Source organism: Oreochromis niloticus, linkage group LG4 (genome assembly GCF_001858045.2).
Source record: "Oreochromis niloticus isolate F11D_XX linkage group LG4, O_niloticus_UMD_NMBU, whole genome shotgun sequence".
Taxonomy (NCBI): Eukaryota; Metazoa; Chordata; class Actinopteri; order Cichliformes; family Cichlidae; genus Oreochromis; species Oreochromis niloticus.
Genome location: NC_031969.2, coordinates 9,372,580 through 9,394,430, shown reverse-complemented (window position 1 = coordinate 9,394,430; position 21,851 = coordinate 9,372,580). Strand labels below are relative to the sequence as shown.

General features: G+C 41.8%; 2 protein-coding genes and 1 long non-coding RNA gene across 6 annotated transcripts in view; 1 reads left to right on the top strand and 2 right to left on the bottom strand.

Annotated features, from left to right (window-relative positions):
* The window catches only part of ep300b (EP300 lysine acetyltransferase b), a 36,423-nt gene extending 31,148 nt beyond the window's left edge, over positions 1-5,275 (bottom strand). For 3 of the 4 annotated variants that reach the window (XM_005468383.4, XM_005468384.4, XM_005468385.4), the window contains exons 1-2: positions 3,096-5,275; positions 881-1,485 (exon numbers count right to left, since the gene is read on the bottom strand). In XM_005468383.4, the coding sequence (XP_005468440.1) occupies positions 881-1,485; positions 3,096-3,189 (699 nt within the window). In that variant the 5' untranslated portion in view covers positions 3,190-5,275. The remainder of the gene's footprint in view (positions 1-880; positions 1,486-3,095) is intronic. The other variant, XM_005468387.4, reaches the window with a different exon arrangement.
* A 968-nt stretch (positions 5,276-6,243) lies between these two features.
* On the top strand, positions 6,244-8,751 carry LOC112846758 (uncharacterized). The gene is made up of 2 exons (XR_003219903.1): positions 6,244-7,016; positions 7,283-8,751. It is a non-coding gene; the product is annotated as an uncharacterized LOC112846758 (long non-coding RNA).
* Positions 8,752-9,388: 637 nt separating this feature from the next.
* xpnpep3 (X-prolyl aminopeptidase 3, mitochondrial) lies at positions 9,389-21,084 on the bottom strand. The gene is made up of 12 exons (XM_013270136.3): positions 20,868-21,084; positions 20,671-20,784; positions 16,413-16,535; positions 16,141-16,328; positions 15,751-15,970; positions 13,729-13,913; positions 13,567-13,629; positions 11,988-12,101; positions 11,780-11,865; positions 10,922-11,105; positions 10,371-10,491; positions 9,389-10,290 (listed from the first exon to the last, which is right to left on the bottom strand). The coding sequence occupies exons 2-12, from the start codon at positions 20,735-20,737 to the stop codon at positions 10,124-10,126; spliced, it is 1,518 nt and encodes a 505-aa protein (XP_013125590.2). The 5' UTR covers positions 20,738-20,784; positions 20,868-21,084; the 3' UTR covers positions 9,389-10,123.
* Between the last annotated feature and the right edge of the window lie 767 nt (positions 21,085-21,851).

The following is a 21,851-nucleotide window of genomic DNA, read 5'->3' as shown; positions in this document are numbered from 1 at the left end:
CACCTCCCTCTACACAATAAACTAACGACACAGACGTGATTTATTGCCACCTCTTCGACTTGGAAAACAATTTCAGTATCAGCGATGGTCTTCAGCATCTGGCCAAACTATTCTCTTATCACAGCAGCAAATCACTGCCTAAACTTCAATGAGAGTGAGCCTTTAGTACCAGCACTGTCAGGTGGGTGGTAACCTGCTGCTATGTGTAAGTGTCTAATTGAACTGCTGATCCCCACTTACAAGCTCAGAAAGAAAATAAACAATTTACTGGGTTTAACAGTGTGATTTCCTTTGCGCACATAAGAGACAGTCAAAGTAATAAAAGAAACAAAGCCTGTTACTCTTGAGAAAAAGTCCCAGAGATGCGAACTAATGCAAAGAAGTAAACCTTGTTTAAAACCATTTAACCGTCTTTTCCGATAACGTCTTTGCACCTCTAGAATAAAAATCACAATCATCATGTGGCTAACAAGTCACCAGCAAGTGGGTTAACCATCGATACCACAGAGTAAACTGTGATGCAGCTGTACATCCAACATGTAACCGCATTTCTATCTGCACCTGTGCTGGAAATGAGTAGTTTTACCCGAGTGGCAAGTACACAGCTTCGTCTGCCTACAGCTTTCCATGCTCTAATCAGACATATACCTCCAGGCTTCAGCAGTAATTTCAAACTTTCATATTTTATATCCATGTGAGGAATTGAACTCTTACAGGTACATCCCAAATACTTTAAGATAACTTATTTTAAAGCTGTTACTTTACAAAAAATAAGACTAAAAGCATGCCATAAACTGTTTAACCTGCCAGTTTGACCAGTTCAATCTCTTTGAAAAATAGTATTTTAAACACAAATGAGAGCTGCTTTGAGTCTGCCTACCTTGTTCAGTGCTCCAGGCTGCTGTGGTCTCATCCCTGCCTGACTCCCGGCTCCCATTTGCTGACCGCCTTGCTGCTGATGTTGTAGGCCGTCTGGCAAAAGATTACTGTTGTTTCCCATGCCAGCACTGCCGGGGTAGCCCATTCTAGGTGAGCCATTAACAACCTGGCCCCCCATCAGCCCCTGCTGAGGCTGCTGTCCACCATTGCCCTTCTGGGCTCCCACCATAGCTGCTGCCCGATTGTGCGCTCCTACCATTCCGACCTGCTGCATTAATCCAGCTTGCTGCGGCTGGCTCTGGGGAGGCATGCCTTGAGGTCCTCCAGGGGCAACGCCGACACCCCCCATCATCCCCATGGATGCCCCAGATGGCGTGCTATTAGAAGTGGGGCCACCCTGCTGTGGTGCTGCTCCTGCACGCAGGAGCTCAGACAGCTGCTGGTGTTTTGCAGCTGCATCCTGACCACCTCCTCCTCCTCCGACACCGACCCCTCCGAGGCTGCTGTGGAGTTGACTGGCATCCCCTCCGTTAGTCAATCCCAATTCCGAAGAATTGATGAGCTCATCTGGGAGGTCATGCTCCAGTTCAAAGAGTGAACCGAAATCTAGGCATACAGGAGGAAAAACAGAATTATTACCAGCCAGAAAACTAGAGATTTTGTTAACAGGGTTTTTTGTTTGTTTGTTTGTTTTTAAATAATCAACTATTAGAGTGTATAGGCAGGAAACAAGACCAGCACCAGCTGCCTCTCACAGCCCGGACCTCTCCCCGGGGCCCCAGTTTGTGGTTTGGTGGGATGCCACACATGGAGTGGGGACAAGGCGAGAAGCCGCAGAGGTAAACAGTGCAGCACCTTGGAAGGTGTGTGAATTTGAACTGCAGTTCTATGGTTCAAGAGCAAGAACTGCAGAGACATGCAAGAAGTCACATCTACTGCAACAGTAGGCACATTAAAATCATAACCTGTTTTTAAGTATACCTTTCATATAAAAGTGACAAGAGCATTACCTACATTTTTATGGTACTTTACGAGATGTTGGCACCTCACTAAACTTGAAATTCCCATAATGACTTCTCACTTATTGGATCAAATACTTCCAAAGATTTCACTGCGCCTCGCATGAATGTCTTTGCACTAACAGATCCAACTTCACATACGAGGTGAAACACGTCCAGCTGCTCTGCCTGCGACACGCTTTGTTGTAATCATATTTGAAAAGTGAGCTGCACCAAGTGCGGCGCAGCGTCGCAGTGTAGCCAAACAATGGGGACAGAGAACCAGAATGGGCTCTGATAGTACGACCGAAAAGCTAAAAGGAAAAAGGCCTCTGAACAAAGGGCACCAAAGAAGACATTTCAAAGTCTGTGGCTTGCTTACTGTTTCGTTTAAACCCGGCAGCAGTGAGAAAATTAACAAAGCTGTAACTTCTGCGGGACAAGGACGCTCTGCCCAACTTATTCAAGTCAAACAATAGCTAGCTTGTATATGACAATAGTTTAGTAAAAACCCAGTATGCTTGGCGCTAAAAACACAATAATAATACCTCAAAGGGTATTTCTCTCTCCAGAGTCACTGGTTATCGACTGATACTCAGAAGATTTTGTTTCATTGAAGTTTTTGTCTTTGCTAACCAGATGCAGGGCTCAGTTGAGCCGGTCTGGTGGGTTTATCTGCCTAGCTACTAGCTAGCTGCTCGGCTACCCTCACTTTCTCTTAGAGCTGCCTCGGAAAAACCCTCTCTTTCTGTAGTTTTCATCGGGATATGCAAGAAGCCCGGTGCTTAATGTGTCGGCACTTTAATTCTTCAAATTACTCAATTCAAAACTACCTCTACAACTTGAAGCAAACTGGGCTGACTCGCCTCTTCCATTGTTTGGAGGTGGACCCTAATAGTTGCTGCTAGCTAGCCTGTTGAGGCTAACGCATCAAAACACAAGTGCTGGAAAAGTTGTTCCTGCCGCCACAACTATTACCATGTTCCCCAATTAGCGGCCAAAACCTCTCGGATTAAGACTTTAAAAAATAAACAAACAAATCAACTCCCCAAGACAACAACATGTTGCTGTTTGCAAGCAGCAACTTTGAGCATGTCAGTCAAGGCAACTAGTGCAACTCTGCAGGGACTCCGAAAACTGACCGGCTATTTACACACACCTCACAGTGAAGCTGGTTTATATTTTATTCAGCCTTAATAATGCATGCCAAATATTTACCATTTCCATCACTGGCAGACACCGAGAGAGCAGGAGAGGACAGCTTGGGCCTCTTGGCTGAAGGCGGGCCGGACTCCAGAACATTATCGGCCATATTTTTTTGGAAGAATTAAAAATAAAATGCTTTAGATCCACGGAGGGCAAATGCAATCCCCCCACCCCCTTTATTTGCGTCTCCCAGTCCTTTTAAGAAACCTTTCTGATCGTTCCCCCACCGCTCGGGGAGGACGGTAGGGGAGAGAGGCACAGCAGTGTTGAGTTCTTTCAGTCCTCCCCTCTCGTTTTATTCCTCTCTGCAGATATCAGTCCCCCTCCCCAGTCGGAGATTTTGTTTCTTCACAGATTTGAGCAGCAGCAGGAGGAGGCGGCGGCGACGGAGGAGGTGGGAAGGTGGAGTCGGCAAAAAAGGCAAGCGTGCGGCCCTCTGACAACCTCATGTAGCCTCTTCTGCGACACAAAAACCGTCCCAAGATCTGTCCTCCGGGCTGTACTCAGTCCTGCCCGGCATAGTCGGCGGAGAAAATCTCCGTTTCAAATCCGAATCGCTCCAAGCCGGGTGAGGGGGGTGGAGAGCAATTTGTCAGGGCACAAAAAAGACAACTGTGATCCAGCAAACAGAAGCCAGGAGTTGTTGTTTTTTTGCCTCCTTTCTTTCCGTCTCCTGTGTTAACTCCAGGAGCGAAGCTCTCTCATGCAACAGATTTCTCTCCTCCTCTCTGATCGGACCTCTCTCAGTGCTACTGATTTCCCTCAGAAGTAAAACAAGGCAGTGGACACGGTTAAAGCTGCACTACAAACAGCCTGCGCCGGCTTTAAAGTAGCTGAAGAAATTAGTCAGCTGCACAGAGAGGACGACACGCCAGGTTTACGGTTTCTTGGGTAAAAAATAAAAGTCTATCACGGCTGTATATGTCTCACTGCATATAACCCAATGCAAGCATTCGTTGTGTTCTGCATGTACATGCCGACTTGTTTGTGCACTTAAGTGTTTGACCATGCAAAAGGCACTGTAGTCAGAAAGAACAGGACTCGTATTGCACGTAGTGGTTGTTGCAACCCGCTTGCGCGAGATGTCTTGCAGTCAGCACGGCTGCAAACAGAAGATCTTCAAAACCAAAAAAAAGAAGAAAAAAAAAATCACAGTTCTTGTGCAATCTCCCCACATGCACACTTTATCTCTCCGTACACTTCCCGAGGACGATCACGGCGCAAATTGCCAATCAGCGGGCAGTCAGATTGATCTAATCAGTTTTTTTCCTCTCTTGCAGAGGACGGTCTGTTGGGTTACTTGTGCTCCACAAGAGGTTCCTCCCCTGGTTTTTTAAAAACACTTGAGAAAAAAACCCCTCAGATTAAATCACAAATATCGCCGCTTTTAAGGATGTCTTGGCCACGCGTGGAGGAGGAAAAAGAAAGAAAAGCTCTGAAGCAAAAGCAGAAGATCAACGGCGACTGGAGAAAAATTGATCAAAATCTGACGGCTATTTCGGAAGCGGAAAGCTTCAGATCGGCACAATAATGTTGACACCCCCTCCTCCTTGAAATATTTTGGGCTGACAAAATCCTCTCATTGACTCTTTGTGATGGTGAATGCCCCCCCTCCGCGTTGATCCTGGCAATTTTTCCCCCCTTCTCTTTAAACCCGTCTTTCTTTCCACCTCTCTCTTCTGCCCGGCAGCAATTTATTTATATAATTGTCTATGCGGGCTCTCTCCTTCCTCCGCGACGGACACATTATGATTTTTCATGTTGATGTTTTCCCTCCTCTCTCTTTTTTGGCAGGTTTTTCCCCCCTCGTTATGAGACACAGTCCTCTTCCGCCTCTCCTCCCCGTCTCCGCTCCGCAAACACCCCCTTCCTTGGATTTTTCGGAGTATTTCCTTCTCATGCATACATATACACATATATATGTCACCGACTCGGTTTTCCCTCCACTGACGTCTTATCGGTTTTCGTGATGCTTTCTCTCCCCGGATAGCACGGACAGGATTCGGGCACTCTTTCGTCCCCCGGCGGTTCCCGGAGCGGCTGTCGTGGGTCGCGGAGTCGCTCCTTCTCTCGGTTATCTCCTCCTGTTTCTGACGGTCTGTCCGCACAAACAAAATGGCGGCTTGTTGTTTCTACTCCTCTGATACGGGGGGAGGGTTTGAGGTACAGCAACATTAGGCGTGAAAGGGGGGAGGAGGGAGCGCTCGACGACGGGAAGAAGAGGCTGTCTTCGTAAATGTTCGGGAGTGTCCGGAAACCGGTTCTGGGCTCTTTTTTTTTCTCTTTTTTTCCTTTTTTCTGAGGATTTTCGCCGATTTCAATCTGCAGGGGACAGTGGTGCTCCACTTTTATCTCAGTCAAATACAGCGGCTTTCACTACAGCGAAAGTGGAGAGCGACTTATTTGACAGTAATATTGAAAAGTACAGTTTTTAAACAGGGGTGCGTCCAGAATTTTTTGGTGGCCATATAGGGGCCACCAAAAATATTGGGGTGGCACACCAAAAACAGAATTTCCAGTTTTATATATTATCACATATAGGTTACTCGAAAAACATGGCAACAAAAAGAGAAAATTAATTATATGCCTACTTAATTTCCTGCTATTAAAGTTGTTATCATTGAAAATAGGTACATATAAAAAACAGATAAGATTTAGAATTCCATAATAATCTGTTTTAAGCAGAAATAAATAATGGGAGTGGCCAGTGCATCTGGACATCATCAGAAATGGTCTCAGTAGATGGGTGGCTGTCAAGAAGCTATTCTTAAGTAAAGGAAAACAGAGAAAAAAGCTTGAGGTGTTACACAAGAACTGAACTGAAAATGAGTGACATGTCATGTGACAACTGATGAATCCAATTTTGACATTTTTTATTTAAACGTTCATCAGTATGTCTGGAAGAGATCAGTAGAGAGGTACAACAGTGTCTACAGCACAGGTGTCGAGGCCCGGTGTCCTGCAGGTTTTAGATGTGTCCTTGATCCAACACAGCTGATCTGATTTAAATGGTTAAATTACCTCCTCAACATGTCTTGAAGTTCTCCAGAGTACTGGCAATGAACTAATCATTTGATTCAGGTGTGTTGACCCAGGGTGATATCTAAAACCTGCAAGACACCGGCCCTCGAGGCCTGGAGTTCCCTACCCCTGGTCTACAGCCATCTGTAAAACACAGTGGAGGCTCTGTCATGGTTTGGGGATGCAGTTCAGCCAGTGGTGTTGGAGATCTTGTTGAAGTTGATGGAATTAGGAACACAGAAAAGTATCATCAGATTCTGATCCATCATGCAACAGGTTTTTTTCTTTTTTTGTTTGGACCTGACAGTGATAGCAAACCAAATCAGTCATGGACTCAACATTATGGAAGCAGTGCGCGATCATCCTAACAAGAGAACAGAACAAAAGGCAGGGAATGGGATCCAAAAATACTTTGATTCTATCCCCAAAAGTTGATACTGTTCATCTTGATGTAGCGTTTTCAGTGGGAGAAACGTTTCATCACTCATTCAAGTGATTTCTTGAGTCTCAGCTGACTGCAGGTTTCCCCAGTCTTATAAACAGATAGATCAAAGATACTTTGATTCTAATAAAATGCTGAATTCTTTAAGTGTTTTCTGTTACAGGGACAATACACTGCTCCAAAAAAAAAAAAAAAAAAGATCATGTGATCACACCAGAGTTATCAGTGTGTCCAGTTATCAAACAGAAACCACTGTGGATCCAGTTCACATTCCTTGGTGCAAAATGAAAGTGACAACAGAATAAAAAAGGAAATGGTTTGCAGGTGATGGCCACAGACCACTGCTGGTGATGAGAGCAGGTTCAGACTGAGCACATGTGACAAATGTGTGTGTCTGGAGACACCGTGGGAAACCTGCTGCCCCAACATAACTGGATCTGCCAGTGGTGAATACCAGCTGCACAGCCCTGGTCTGTGAACACAATCCCATTAGCAGAATAATAACCCTTTAAATTTTCATGAAATCTTTAACATCACAGCTCTGCATCAATAAATATAAGCATGCTATATTGCACAAAAAAGCTAATATTACTTAAAGTTTTTAAAAAATCTTATAAAATATTCAGTCATGTACAGTTTTGTTACAAATACAGTTTTTTTCTCTCATTTGGTCGATTTGTGCTGGTTGTATTTCAGTTTCTTCAACACAATTTGCATATTTTCATTGGTTTCATAGGTGTAACTGGACAGAATGACCAACTGGCACAGATGCAAACTACCTGCCTTCAATGCATCAAGACCCAGATTAGGCTGGCATTTAAACTACCAATAAACAACCTCCAGTCCTCTGCATTGTAACAACCCATTGCACTCAAAAGACCTTTAACATCAACACAAAAGATAAAGTCATCATCCATTTGGACGAATGGAATAAGATCATTCTCAAAAATTTGATTTCTGGAGGCAGGAGGTTTTTCTCACTGAGGCGACAGTCGCTTCCTTTGGCATATCTAAATCTCATCCTCAGTCATTTAACTGTGCCTGAGTGAATAACTGGGAGACAGATGAGCTGCTAGAAGATGGATCTTCAAAGTCCCCATCATTACAATGTCATGCATCTGGAGACAAGACACTCTCATCAGCATTTTTTTCAAATATTATTAACATTAAAACAGAAAAAAAAAGAAAACAAAAGGTATATGGAAACATTTATCGCATTGATAAACACCAATCCATATTGAAAGAAAACCTTTTTTGTAACTAAGTATAACAAACAAGATGTTAAAAACTTTTCCTTATTTCTAAAGAAACCAAACATTTATCAGTTATACCAACTGGCTTTTAAAAAAACTCCAAATCAAGTTCAAAAAAAGGTCTCCAAATATTTTCTGGCTTCCACTATATACAGTCCCAGTCAAAAGTTTAAGACCACTTGAAAAATGGCAAAAAATCATATTTTGCATGGTTGGATCTTAACAAGGTTCCAAGTAGAGCTTCAACATCCAACAAGAAGAAAAGGGAGTGAGACAAAACATTTTTTTGAGCATGCAAACAGCGCTTAAACTGAAACAGGCTGTCTTACAGCTGCATAAAATGCAGTATTTGTAGTGTGTTATTCCGAGGCGTGAGTTCAGCATCTGTGTTACAGCACAAGCTGATTTCCAATCCTCTGCTGAGATGTCAGCTTCCAAATATACATTCTATGGATTTAACTCATGTTGTGAACTGATAAGAATCAAATGTTACAAAAAAATAAAATAAAATTGTGAAACAATGTCTTTTGTTAAAAGCCAAAATAAAACGTGGTCATTTTTAATTCAGCAGGTATTATATGGATTTATAAAAAATTAAATGGAATGCAGTCATTTTTAATGTAACCAGTTTAACTCATATGTTCATTTTAAGTAGGTGTTTTATGTTAATACAAAGTAATGATATTTAAAATATACTACATATTATGCACTAAGCTCCCAGTTTCCCTTTCTCAGTGTCAAATATAATATGAACATTCATGATAGTGTACTGGACTGCATTATGTTTAAAAGGGTTTCTAATATTTTATTCTCCTGACTGACGTTCACTACCAGTTAAAGGTTTGGACACACCTTCTCATTTATTTTCACTTGTGCTACTTACTCCGAGTTTCTATGGAAGCAATAAGGGTGAACTTAGTATTCCAGAGGACTGCACAAAGCCCTGTGATGATAAGGTCTGTAACTGACCCTGAACTAATACTAATACTCTCGGTCTTCATTCAAGCAACATATATATTCAGATTAACCACCAAAAACTCTTGAATTTTCCCTGACTTTGACATTAAATATTTTGTATTAAAAATATACCAGTTAGAGAGTAAGTATAAATATACCAGCCTTCACCTGAAATGCACTGAGATCTTTTAAATTTAAACCTTGAGGCTTGACAGTAGGAACAAAGCATTTCATGAATTTTATCATTCCAGACAGACCCCCTCTCTACTTTTAAGATTAGGCTTAAAACTTTCATTTTTGATAAAGCATTGAATTAGGGCTGGTCTGTCCACAGTCTGGTATTGCTCAAACTTTCTTCCTGTTAAAAATGACCCTTTTCTTCCTGCTATCACCAAGTGCTTGGTTTTATGGAGTTGTTAGGATTTTCTCTCTCTTGCTTTACAATATAAAGCACCTTGAAGCGAATTCTGTCATGATTTTGCACCATATAGATAAAAACTGAATTGAATGAATGGTCTTAGAATACTGTCCTTTTTGTCCAAGACATAAGGGGACAACTGACCCCTATAATATAGTGAAGGAAAGGGCGTCTCTCCCTATGATCAACCAACAAAACATCCTCCATAAGTAACCCAAGTTAAACCCATTGAATTTATTAGTTATGAAAGAAATATTGGAAATATTTTATTACACAATAATTTAGAAAAGAACACAACTCTCCTCTCTGGTAAAAGAAAAACAAAATCCAGCACACACTGACTCTCTTGTGACCTTTTTCACATTCAGCAGATCAATGACGACATCACAATAACGCCAGATTTATGACGAGCAGCCTTTCCAGACAGTCTGTTCAGTATTCAGGGTTTGGATCCTTTGTACTGCATTATGAGCTGGAAAACAATTATGCACTTCTGTGTGCAACTTCTTCAGTGAGATAAGAAAATGAACCATTGTTCAGAAAACATGATGAGAATCAAACAGGTTTTATGATGTAAAATACTTTCATGGTAGCTGGATCTAATTTTTAAGTAAAGCAGAATGTTAGCTGTTGTTTGTAGATGTTGATTTAGACTTTAGTGTCAGATTTGGCTCACTGATAGAAGAATCTGTAATCTGCCTTTTTTTTGTAAATAATATCTTCAAAGAATTGTAACTTTATGTTTGGCTGTTTGGTTTTATGTCTTGGAGCTGAGTTGTTCTAATGCAGCCAGTATTTCATAGACAGAGTAGTGAGGGTACCAGGTTGTTGTGACTTGAAAACAAGCCTTATAGTGTGCTCCCACCTGTAATGCACCACGGCCCTGAGTCTCATGATATAAACAGATAGCAGTGAGTAGCACTCGGTCAGTTCTCTTTCTCTCTCTGCCCTATCTCTGTGCACAGGCCCGCTCTACATCAGCGATGGTCTTTGGTGCATCAGAGGACAGAATCAGAGGTCCTCCCTTCTCTCTGATCACCACGTCATCCTCAATCCGGACACCCAGGCCTCGGAAGTGCTTCGGCACTTGGTCGTTGTCTTCACAGATGTATAGCCCTGGAGCAAGACACAACGTGAGCCGTAATGGTAACAGGACAGAGCATTTACATGCACGTGCAGCCGTGTGGATTTTAAACCTGGCTCTATGGTGATGGCCATTCCTGGCTGAAGAGGTTGTGAGCGAGATAGTTCAGGAGTGTCGTGGACATCCATGCCCAGGTAATGGCCAACATGGTGGGGGCAGTACCGCCTTGCAGCCTGGAATTTAAATAAATAAATAAAGTCAAAGCTCACATAAACCTTAACAAAGCACAACCACATTAAAGAGCACTTTAAACACCAAAATAAAAGATGAATGGAAGTCCAGCATGGAGCATATTCCCTGTAATACTGAAAGGGAAATCTGACTTCATAAGAATATAACGTCACCATTCCTTTTGAAGCCTAAATTATACTCTGTTGCAGTTACGGACAGTCGGAGACCCGACAACAGAGTAGTTATTCCTCTTATACTTCTTTGACGACTACTTGAAGTCTGCTGCATGTGTAAAAATTCTGAGGAAAAGTAAGATTTGTCTGGACTCCTCCTCTAGGGACCATCAGACTGTGCAGATGAGCCTCATTAAATGTAAAGCACACAAACAATCTACCAACCAATCTGAGCACCCACTGTTTTTCCAATTATTACCTTTAGCGCCTCAGCGTCGCTGGTACTGGCCTCGAGGATGCCAAGCCGCTTAAGCTGTCGTCCCAGGAGAGCCAGCATGGTGCTGTAGATGTGATCAAGACTGACGCCTGGAGAGCAGAGAGATAAACAGGAGCGCTGGACCTCCAGGACGGATTCATAGAGCTCAGTCTGTGCAGGACTAAATCTAGTGTTGTACAAAAAAAAAAAAAAAAAAGAAAGAAACAGTTTATTTCTGTGACTGGAACTGATCAACCTTCAAAAACACAGACTACAGTTTCTTTAATTTAAGGGACCTAAATTCTAGAAATCAGATAAAATGATGTTTAAGGTTGAATACCATGTTCACCAAACCAGGATTGGAGGTGATGTGAACCACCTTTATAAACACATGCACTCTGGAAACAAATAACTGGACCAAATAGATGACTAAATACACCTGAGTGTAAAATGAAGTTTGACAAATTTACACTGTTCTACACTGAATCATGTGCTACGATGCACAAACGGCAACGTCACTCTATGCTCCTCCTTAGCGAAGTCATGATAACAGATGGTAAAGAACTTCTGCAACAACACAAGGCGTAAAGGTTCAAACCTACAATCAGCGATTGTAGTTGTGTAGTTTAGTTTCCAAAAGCTAGATCAATCCCCTGCATTTATAGACAGCAAAAATGGCATTTTTCAGTGAGAGGAATGTGACAGACTTTTCATTTTACTCTTTGATAGAGTATCAAGGAAAGATCTTTGTCTATTCATAATGTAATGTAGTGCTTACACATGAGCTCATTAAGGAAACTATCACTTCTGTAAACAGTTGGCGCCAAATATTTTAACTGTCCGTGTAATCAGCTTGCTTACTTTCCATTTATTGGCCACGTTCGAGTGATATCACTGACATAACCAAAGTATTCGCAACCACCATCCAGCAACACCATTTCACCATCCTGATGGAGGAGACAAAGAGGAGGGAGCAAAACATAATGAGTCATATATGCTACTTAAATACATGTAAACTAATTATTCTCCGGAATATCAGTGTCCTCTGACGTGTTCATGGAGTAATTACCTTGATTATTTGGTTGTTATTTATGTAGTGCAGAGTGTTAGCTCGATTTCCTCCAGCAATCACAGGAGGGTACGCAAGAAAGTTAGCACCATGGATCCGATTCTCAAAATCAAACTGGAAAAAAAAGGTTATGTTAAATAGGCATATGTACTTGAGAAATGACTATAAACTCAGTTATTATACAACAGTGTGCAAAAGACTCGAGCCTTCTTCTATATTTTGCAAGAAAAAAGGGTAAATAAGTGCAGCAATGTATAAAAAAATGTGTAAACATACACAGAGATACTGTATGTAAGGCACAAACAGTGTTTATACAATTCTAATAAGTTTGAAAATGTGATATTTCCCCTCCACTTGGGACGAGACCCTGCCCCAAGTGGAGGAGTTTAAGTATCTCGGGGTCTTGTTCACGAGTGATGGGAGAAGGGAGCGGGAGATCGACAGATGGATTGGTGCAGCGGCTGCAGTGATGCAGATGCTGTACCGGTCTGTTGTGGTGAAGAGAGAGCTGAGTGTAAACGCAAAGCTCTCAATTTACAGGTCGATCTACGCCCCTACCCTCACCTATGGTCACGAGCTGTGGGTAGTGACCGAAAGAACGAGATCGCGAATACAAGCGGTGGAAATGGGGTTCCTCTCCCTTAGAGATAGGGTGACAAGTTCGGCCATCCGGGAGGGGCTCAGAGTAGAGCCGCTGCTCCTCCACATCGAAAGGAGCCAGTTGAGGTGGTTTGGGCATCTGACAAGGATGCCTCCTAGGCGAGGATTTCCAGGCATGTCCCACCGGGAGGAGGCCCCGGGGCAGACCCAGGACGCGCTGGAGAGATTATATCTCTCGGCTGGCCTGGGATTGCCTTGGTGTTCCCCCGGATAAGCTGGAGGAGGTGGCTGGGGAGAGGGAGGTCTGGGCTTCTCTGCTTGGGCTGCTGCCCCCGTGACCCGGCCCCGGATAAGTGGAAGAAAATGGATGGATGGATGGGTGGATATTTCCCCCTTTATTTTTCAACACAGTCTGATCTCTCTTAGGCAGCTTTGTTGTCATTTCTTTAAGCCGTCTTGAAGAATAGTTCTCCAGGCTTCTTCCAAAGCTCTTCTTTGGATGTCGGCTGCATTTTGTTCTGTTCTCTGTCAACATGATCCCACACAGCTTCAATGATGTTGAGGTCCGGGCTATTTGGAGGCCTATCAGACTTCTTAATTTTCAAAGATTCAACCAAAAGAAATGGGATTAAATGTGTTTTGGGTCAGGCTGCTAATAGTAAATATAAAGAAATTAGGGGTGGCTCAAGACTTTTGCACAGTACAGTACGTAACAAGTAAAGTAGACACTGTAAGACTTAAACAGCATTTTCAGTTTAAGGTACAACTCTCTGGAGTTCCATACCTGCTCTTTTAAAGCAGATTCATGAAATTAGGAGGTAAATTTGGAAAATTTCAATGCTGCTTCTCCAACTGTAAAAATCAATAAACTTACTGTTCTAATAATTACATCATGAGCCTAATCAATGAAAGACACAAAGATAATGACTGCTCGCACACGTAAAGGCAGTGAAGAGCTAAAGGTCATCACAGAAGTCACCTTAGCAAACAGAACAGCTTCATCCACATCTCCTTGAGACAGAGCCATTGTCCTCCTAAAAGCCTGAAAGATAACAATATGAGCTGCTGCAAGTACGCTTTATAAATCTAACATTCACTTGGAGTCTTCAAGAGCTTCACAGGAACCAATTTAAACATCAACCTGTGCCGTGATTCGACCCGCTTCTTGCATGAGAGCCACTTCGGCTGAGCTTTTGAGGGCCCTGAGAGAGTGTATGAGAGGTCTGAGAGTGCGCGGCGTCGGCCCAGCCTCCAGAACGGGACACACGTGAGCCTGGTGGAGCCGAGGGTGAGCCGGCTGAGAAGTATCGTACCACAGCATAGTGCCTGGAAGAGGATCAGAGAAGACAGAAATGCTAAGAGTGAATTTGAATTCACAATCTGTGAAGTGATAAAAGAACTAAATAGAAAAAAAAAAGAAAAATATTTTAATACCTGAATGAGAAGTTTAGGGACTGAAATAGGAAACCATTTATTCAACAACTGTGCTACTGTCACACTTAAGTTTTTCCACCCAAGGCTTCCAGCAGCTGGATCTTTGTTGCACTGCATTTTTATTTACCTCACACTTCCTGTCTTTCTCTACTACCGTCCTCTCAATAAGAACGTCTTCACATCAGTCAATAAAAAAACTTAAAATACTGGCGGTTACCAGTGCTGCCCCTCAGCCTCCCAGTAGATGCACCTGCAGTTTAAATTTGAAGAGCCTAGGGTGACTTTCACAAAACTTGAGCTCTGATCTTGACCTTGAGGTCAAAGTCAAATACTCATCCCAGATTTTGAGTAGATGCACCTATGGTATCAATTTGAAAATCCTACTTTCTCACTCTTGAGTTATCATATCCATGCTGCCCACCAGGCTGCTCGGTGGGGTGATGATAATACCCCATTAGCATTTTACAGCTGAGGGATAAAAGAATCGACGCAGATCCGCAGGTGCAGAAACAAAAAAATGTGAACACAGAACAATTATTAACGGGTCGCAGACTGCAGAACTCTAGAATCCTTATTTATTGCATCTAGTGAAGTTTTGAATACACCTGCTCTTCATTTATGAAGACGAAGAGCAACCCACCTCAGCAGCAATAACCTGAAGTAATCATTTACTGTGTGACTTTATCAGTTTCTTACATCATTGTGGAGGGATTTTGGTCCACTCTTTACAACATTGCTTCACCTCATTGAGGTTTGTGGGCATTCGTTTATGCACAGCTCTCTTAAGCTTCCACCAAAGCATTTTAGTTGTGCTACAGTCTGGACTTGAGGCGAGTCTAGGCCTGTCAGGTGAGGTCTGACTGACACCCTGAATTTTCTTTTTCATCCATTTGCTGTTAGGGATCATAGTCCTAATGCATGGCTTAATTTGTGCCAAGCTTCAGCTGCTGGACAGAGGGCCTCATGTCTGCTTGGAGAATACTTTGTTATGAAGAGGAGTTCATGGTCAACTCAATGACTTCAAGGTGCCCAAGTCCTGTGGCTAGAAAATGAGCCCATCCACCATGCTGACAGTTGATATGAAGTGTTTGTGCTGATATGCTGTGGTTGGTTTTCCCCTATCATGGTGCTGCGTATTATGGCTATAATACCAAACGTGTGGCTTGTTGCATCACTGTAAACCTAATTTTCGCCCCCCCAAACTGGGGGAGTCAGTTGGGAAATGACATCTTAAGGGCACTGCATGCCTGCATCAGTGAGAGCACTATCTGAGCAAAGCAACATCACTAACAAATGTGATTCGTTCGTTCGATGCTTCTGGGTCTTTTGCAGATTTTCTGACCTTGAGGTTAATTTGTTAAGACCGACACTCCTGGGCAAAAGTTTTGCTTCCAAAACACTGCGCGCGCATCTATCCATCCATATCTATCCATCCATCCACATCTATCCATCCATCCATCTCCATCCATCCATCCATCCATCGATAGATCAATAGATCGATAGATAGATATGATAATAAGGTCTGTGAAAGACCCTGAAGCAGTGTCATTTTGTTTCTTTATTCAAGCAACATACGTAATTCAGACTGACCAACCAAATCCATTGGACCTCCTTTTGCTTTGTCAGAGAAAGTTATCGCAGTTAGTGATCTGGAAGGAATAAACCATAATACATTGTTTTTTGCAGGATTGCAAAGAGTAATCCCCCCTGCCCACTCCCATGCACCCACCTTTCAGGCTCTTGAGTACAACACCAAGTTCTTCTATGCTATGAACTCTCTCTATGCCGGTCAAAGCAGCTGCTCCGTCCTTCCCAGACCGCGGTCCGTCCCACAGTTCTCTCCCCGGGTCTCTGCGAGGGATGAACAAAATAGCTTGGTCTGGTCGACCCTTCCCGTGAAGAACCAAGGCACTGTCAGGTTCGAGGAAACCACTGAGGTAGAGGAAATCCTGAGGAAAATATGTTTTGAGATGAATTAGTAAAAACTTGCTAAAATTACAAGAAGTACTCAGTAGACCAAAATAAAATTTCACCCAGGAAAAGGAAGAAGAGGAAAATCCAATTTTTTCTCCTTTCTGAAGAATTCTGAACTGAATGCACCTTGAAACCAAGTGCTCACCTGGTTCTGATGGAAGGGATAAGGGATGTCATTGGTCATGTATCTAGTTGGGTGAGACAAAATGATGGCCACATGGGTGCTGGAGGAAGCAGAAGGTCCGAGTCTTTCGGCCTGAGCCTCGATAAGCGAGGCCAGTCGGTGTCTGCGGAGCTCATATTCTGTCTGGCTCAAACCTGGGGTTACCTCACCTGAGGAGAAGCATGCTTTCCTTAAAAAATAAATGAAGAAATGACATTTTACAAGATCAGCTGTCCACTGTAAACAATACTCACCATGTTTGATGAGGTGCGGATGAGTGAAAGGACTGGGCTGGCCAAGGTAACGAGGTGGAACCGTCTTTGGCTTCAACCCACCAGGTTTCACAGAAATGTTTCTGCACAAGCACCAAATACATCCTACAGACAGAAACACACACAGACTGTAAACACATGCTGCAAACAGGTGCTGTGGTTAATTCAGTTTGACTAAAGCAAAGTTATATCAGTTCTGTCCGTTGAGTGACGCTGGAGTATTGAATATAGTAGTATTTGCTCATGCATCTTTTTAAACAATTTTAGAGTTTGGTATTAAAAGGGAGTAAAAGTTTAAAAAAAAGAAAGAAAAAAAAGACCCAACCCCATTTATAGCAATTTTCAGGCCACTACAAAGCATCCCAATGATTATTATTTACTGGGTAGAAGTCTGCCTGCCCTTACTGTTTTATGCAACATATCAGTGGGACGAGTGGGTGTCTTCAAAATGAGAGAGAGATCAGTTTGTTAACAATCTATTATCTCCCACCTACTTACCTTTTGCTCATGTTACTAGGTAACAACAGGACGTCATGGGACAACTGACTATTAAATTTGGTGAGTGATTTAGGCCCTGTGACATTAGCAGATTTTTTTAAGTGTAAAACTAGAGCAAATGTAATATTATGTGTCTGATTTCAGCCAATATGTAAAACTTTTTTCATACAAAACCATTTTTAAAAAAAGGGGGGGTCATTTAGCAATCTTGTCCCAGGGTAAAATGGGCCTCACTGATCTCTATCCAGATGGGATTATAGCCTCAATGCTAGTTTCAAGTCCTACTGAACATTAAATTCAATTAGTAAAAATAAACCACTGAGTGGGGGTTTCACAGTCTAATCCACCCATCACTCATCACATCCATCTTAAAAACACCGGGGGGGGGGGGGGATGATCAGCTCCAGGCTTCGCAAACCAATAAGTTTCGTCACAGCGGCTTTATCAGCATAGAACAGCGTCTCACATCGAAAAACATTTCAGTGTAGCGACTGGTAAATCGCTGCCCACTGGTGGTGAAGGTTTGAAGTTATATTCTTTTAAAGAGCGAATACAAAACATACCTTTATATAAACAACTAAAAAGCACGGCGCCGCTGGACAATGTTAAATTATTATGACTATATTAGATATTTATTATCTGAGCATCAACATGTGCTGTATTTTACAGGTTGAAGCAATGGTGAAGTTAGTGTAGACTATATGTACAGTGCTGTGAAAAAGCATTTCCCTGATGTCTTCGTTTTTTGCATATTCGGTACACATCATCAACAAACACAGTTTTTTCTTAGAAAAATATAACCTGAGTAAATACAAAATTCAGTTTTAAGTGAGTATTTCATTTAATAAGGAGAAAAAAACCCTACCTGTCCCAATGTGAAAAAGTATTTTGTTAAATCATGAACTGTGATTAACCACATTTTTGGAAAGCTGAGTGCAATTTCAATTTAACTAGTTTTTTTTTTTTAATTCAATCTTCATTTAAGGACCACATTTTGTATCTTCTCAGGACATCTTTGCATATTCATTAGCTGAACCACATAAATGTGACGCATATGGAATAAATAAATAAAGAAATCAGGAAGAAGAAAAAAAAATCATGGCATTGTAACTACATGTCAGTTTAGTTCAGTGGATCTAAGCTACAGTTTTGAGCCAAACGAAGAAGCACAGGGGTGGCTGTGTCCATAAGAACTTTTTGCTGATCCACCTACTATTCACTGAAGGGTCACTAGAAACGGTCTCAGTGGAAGGCTGAGGGACGCCAAATTACACAAGAACTGGACCAAAAATCAGTGACAACTGGTCTGATGGAGTTTTGAATCCAAATGTGACATTTCTGGTTCAAACTGTCATCAGTACGTACAGGGGAAGTCAAGAGAGAGGTACAACAGTGAGTGTCTGTGGCAATCTGTAAAACAGGGTGGAGGCTCTATCATGGTTCGGAGCTGCATTTAAATCAGTGGTGTTGGGGATCTTGTAGGGCTGCACAATTAATCGTTAGAAAATCGCGATCTTAATTCATACTTATGTGCAATCTCATTTCCAAATGACAACGATTTAAAAAAAAAAAAAGATGACGATTGTACTGCATTTTGATCCGGGACATAATCTGCATGAAAACAAGCGCTCACTCTTCCTGCTCAACAAATGACAAGGGCGGAGCCTTATACCACACCAGCTGGCAGGGAAAAAACAACGGAGAGCACGTGAGAGATGACGAAGCTGTAAAGGCCAAGAAAGTGACAGGAGAAAATCCGTCCCGGTCAACCACATCAATAACGGGAACTTTATACAGCGCTTCTCCATAACCGTCGAACTCCCGCAGGCACAAAAAATTACGGAGGCTATCACTTATCACCTGGCTAAAGATATGGCTCCCATCAACACTGTGCAAAACGAGGGATTTAGGAAAATGATCAACACCCTAGACAAACGCTACACAGTGCCGTCCTGCAACTATTTTTCAAATGTTGCACTACCTGCTCTATACACGCAGTGTCGAGCAACGGTGGAGACGGAATTACAAGCAGTACAACATTTTGCGGCAACGACAAAATGTGAGACATTTATTGTTTTTATGTTCATTTATTGTTTTTATGTTCAGTCTCAACTGTTACGAAGTTGATGTGCAGTTAATAAGTGCAATAAATATTTATACTGGAAAAGAAAATCGTGAGAGAATCGTGATCTCAATTCTAAGCAAAAAAATCGTGATTCTCATTTTATGCAAAATCGTGCAGCCCTAGGATCTTGTCAAAATTGATGGAATTATGAATGCAGAAAAGTACCATCAGACTTTGATCCACCATGCAATACGCCTTTTAAGTCTGACGTCATTCGCGTTTCAGGGTCCAAACTCCTCTTCAGTTACCAAACTCAAACAAACACTGCCGCAACACTGGGAGCTAAAAAGTGTCAAAATTCTTTAGTTTGTAATTAAGTAAAAAGTGTGGCTGCTCTACCAGGTGTAACAATAAAGTTTAAGATCCAGACATCCACGAAAAACAGGATTTATGAAGTTTAATGGAGTTAGAGGTTAGTGGGCAGTAAGTTTGCTAGTTTCTATCCAAAGATGATATACCATATTCTGACTGAGAAAAACTAAAAGTACAGCTCAGCAATCAGTTTGGACATAAATGAAGACAGAAAACTAAACAGCAGTAATGTTTGTAAGGTTACTGAAGTTGGGCTAGCTGACAGAGCTATGGTTAAAATGGAAAATATAAACACATTAGCACAGTGAAACTGGAGGATGAACGGTAACTTTTTTGCCCTCAGTGAAAGTTAATGTGAGGGACACCGATGGGCAAAGACAAATGCAATCATACGGCAGGAAAAAGACGCTGAAAACGGACCAAACTTCAGTCAGCAGAACGCCTGTGATGATCCATCCCCAGCACGAGGTTAGTCACTGATATCCTGCTGCATAGTTTGGATTACTCGCTATGAAAAAATTCCTGACCCTCAGCTTCATGTACCCATTCAAATCTTCGTTGGCCTCAGAGTGATTCTTTTCTGACCTGTTCAAATATTTGGTGGCTCCCAAACCATAAGCTGGTGTAAAACAACTGAGCTTTACAACGCGCTGCACACAAATGGCGGTAATAAAAACCCAGAGAGATGATCAGCCAGTGACCACTGACTATTTTAAGGGCTTGTTCAGATTAAAATGAACACAATACAAACACTTTAAAAAGACACCAGCCTTAATGAAAACAGGGTTTATACGTGATCACTTAACAACTGGATACTATGTGGAAAGTGTCTGATTGATTTTTCAGGATGATAATGATCCCAAACACACTGCCAATGCAGTAAAAGCATACCTAGAAAAACACACAATAACACTATCAGCCATGGATTGGCCTCCCCAGAGCACAGACCTCAACATTATTGAAGCAGTGTGGGATCATGTTGACAGAGAACATAACAAAACCAACATCCAGAGAAGAGCTTTTGAATGTCCTTCAAGAATCCTGGAGAACTAGTCCTGAAGACTAGTTAAAGAAATGAAAAGAAAGCTGCCTAAAAAGACATTAGACTTCGTTAGAGAATAAAGGTGGTCGTACCAAATATTGACTTTCAAGCTGGTTAGAATTATTCAAACTCTGTTATTGCCTTATATACTGTCTCTAGACTTTTTTTAAATCCAGTTTCACCCAACGTACATAAACGAGGCATGGTTCAGGACTTTTGCACAGTAATGTCACTGTAGTGATTGTAAAGTTCCTGTCTCTAACCTCCACTCCAGGTCCGTGGCATCAGCTTGACAGCGGTCCTCACCAAGGCGCTCGCTGAGAGCAACATTGTTGCTGCAACTTGAGGACACCGACCAGTCACAGCATGTCGCTCCCCTGCGGAACAAAGTGTGACAGTCAGCGAACTACCGAGCACTCATATTCACAGAGACACTCTGAAGTAACTTATTATCACTTACCAAGGTTAACAGTCTCTCCTCCAGCAGTTATATGTACCCTGAATGACAGCTACGCCTAGCTAGCTCGCTATTCTCACATCTGCTAGCCACGCTCGTTTGTAGTTCAGGAGATTTACTGCCCTGAGTTTGGTTTCCCAGGTAGAAAAGCGGAACCCTCTCCCTTTACTACTTGTTAAACCGAACCTGCAATGGACTACAAGTGAGCTTTTATTTTACTTATCTGTACACTCAGTAAAATGGAGGCCATCGAGCCAAAAGGAATCAAATAACTAGTTAAATAATTAATTAAATGTAATTCATTAAAATTCTTAACAAATAAATTATTAAATGTTTTAAATGACATTATTGATATTTAAATTAATTATGTATAGATTTATTTAATGTATTATTTCATATTTTAATTAATTATCACATTTTATTATTTACTGAATAATGTATTTATTTGATTCATTGAGGCACTGTATGTCCTCCATAAAATACACCATCAGCTTGTCTGCTTGTCCTGCTGCTTTTAAAATCAAGTCACAAACATTGCTCTCTGATAAAAAATCTAAATACGTCTATAAATAAGTTTTAATAAATGGAATGAATTTATTTTAATGTGTTTAACAGTATTTCTGGCAGTGGGATGCATGTAGGTTTGTTTCAGAATAAACTACTAAACTAGAAACCAGCACATCACTGTCACTCTATTATTTAGTATGATTTTAACTTACAACAAGAAAAAAAAAGTGCAGAATATTACAGGAGCTTCTTTCTAGCATTTCTACTACATGGTAGAAACAACAAATATATGTATATTTATTAGCAATTTACACTATGAAATTCAGCGTATATGATTAGAAAATGAAAGTGCCTAAACCGTCAGGCGCGTTACTGCCTGGGAGGCTAGACTCCGGGAAAACTTGTCCAAACCAATGATGAGGTAACACGCTGCCTGTGCATTTTAACCCTGAACGTGACATTTCAGGGAATAACGAGACA

Excerpts from the sequence above, each read along its gene's own strand:
- xpnpep3 (XM_013270136.3), bottom strand. The coding sequence starts at position 20,737 with ATGTTGCTCTCAGCGAGCGCCTTGGTGAGGACCGCTGTCAAGCTGATG. Across the intron at positions 11,866-11,987 it reads ATAACAACCAAATAATCAAG|GATGGTGAAATGGTGTTGCT; the intron begins GTAATTACTCCA and ends CTCCTCCATCAG. Across the intron at positions 10,492-10,921 it reads GCGACGCTGAGGCGCTAAAG|GCTGCAAGGCGGTACTGCCC; the intron begins GTAATAATTGGA and ends TTTAAATTCCAG.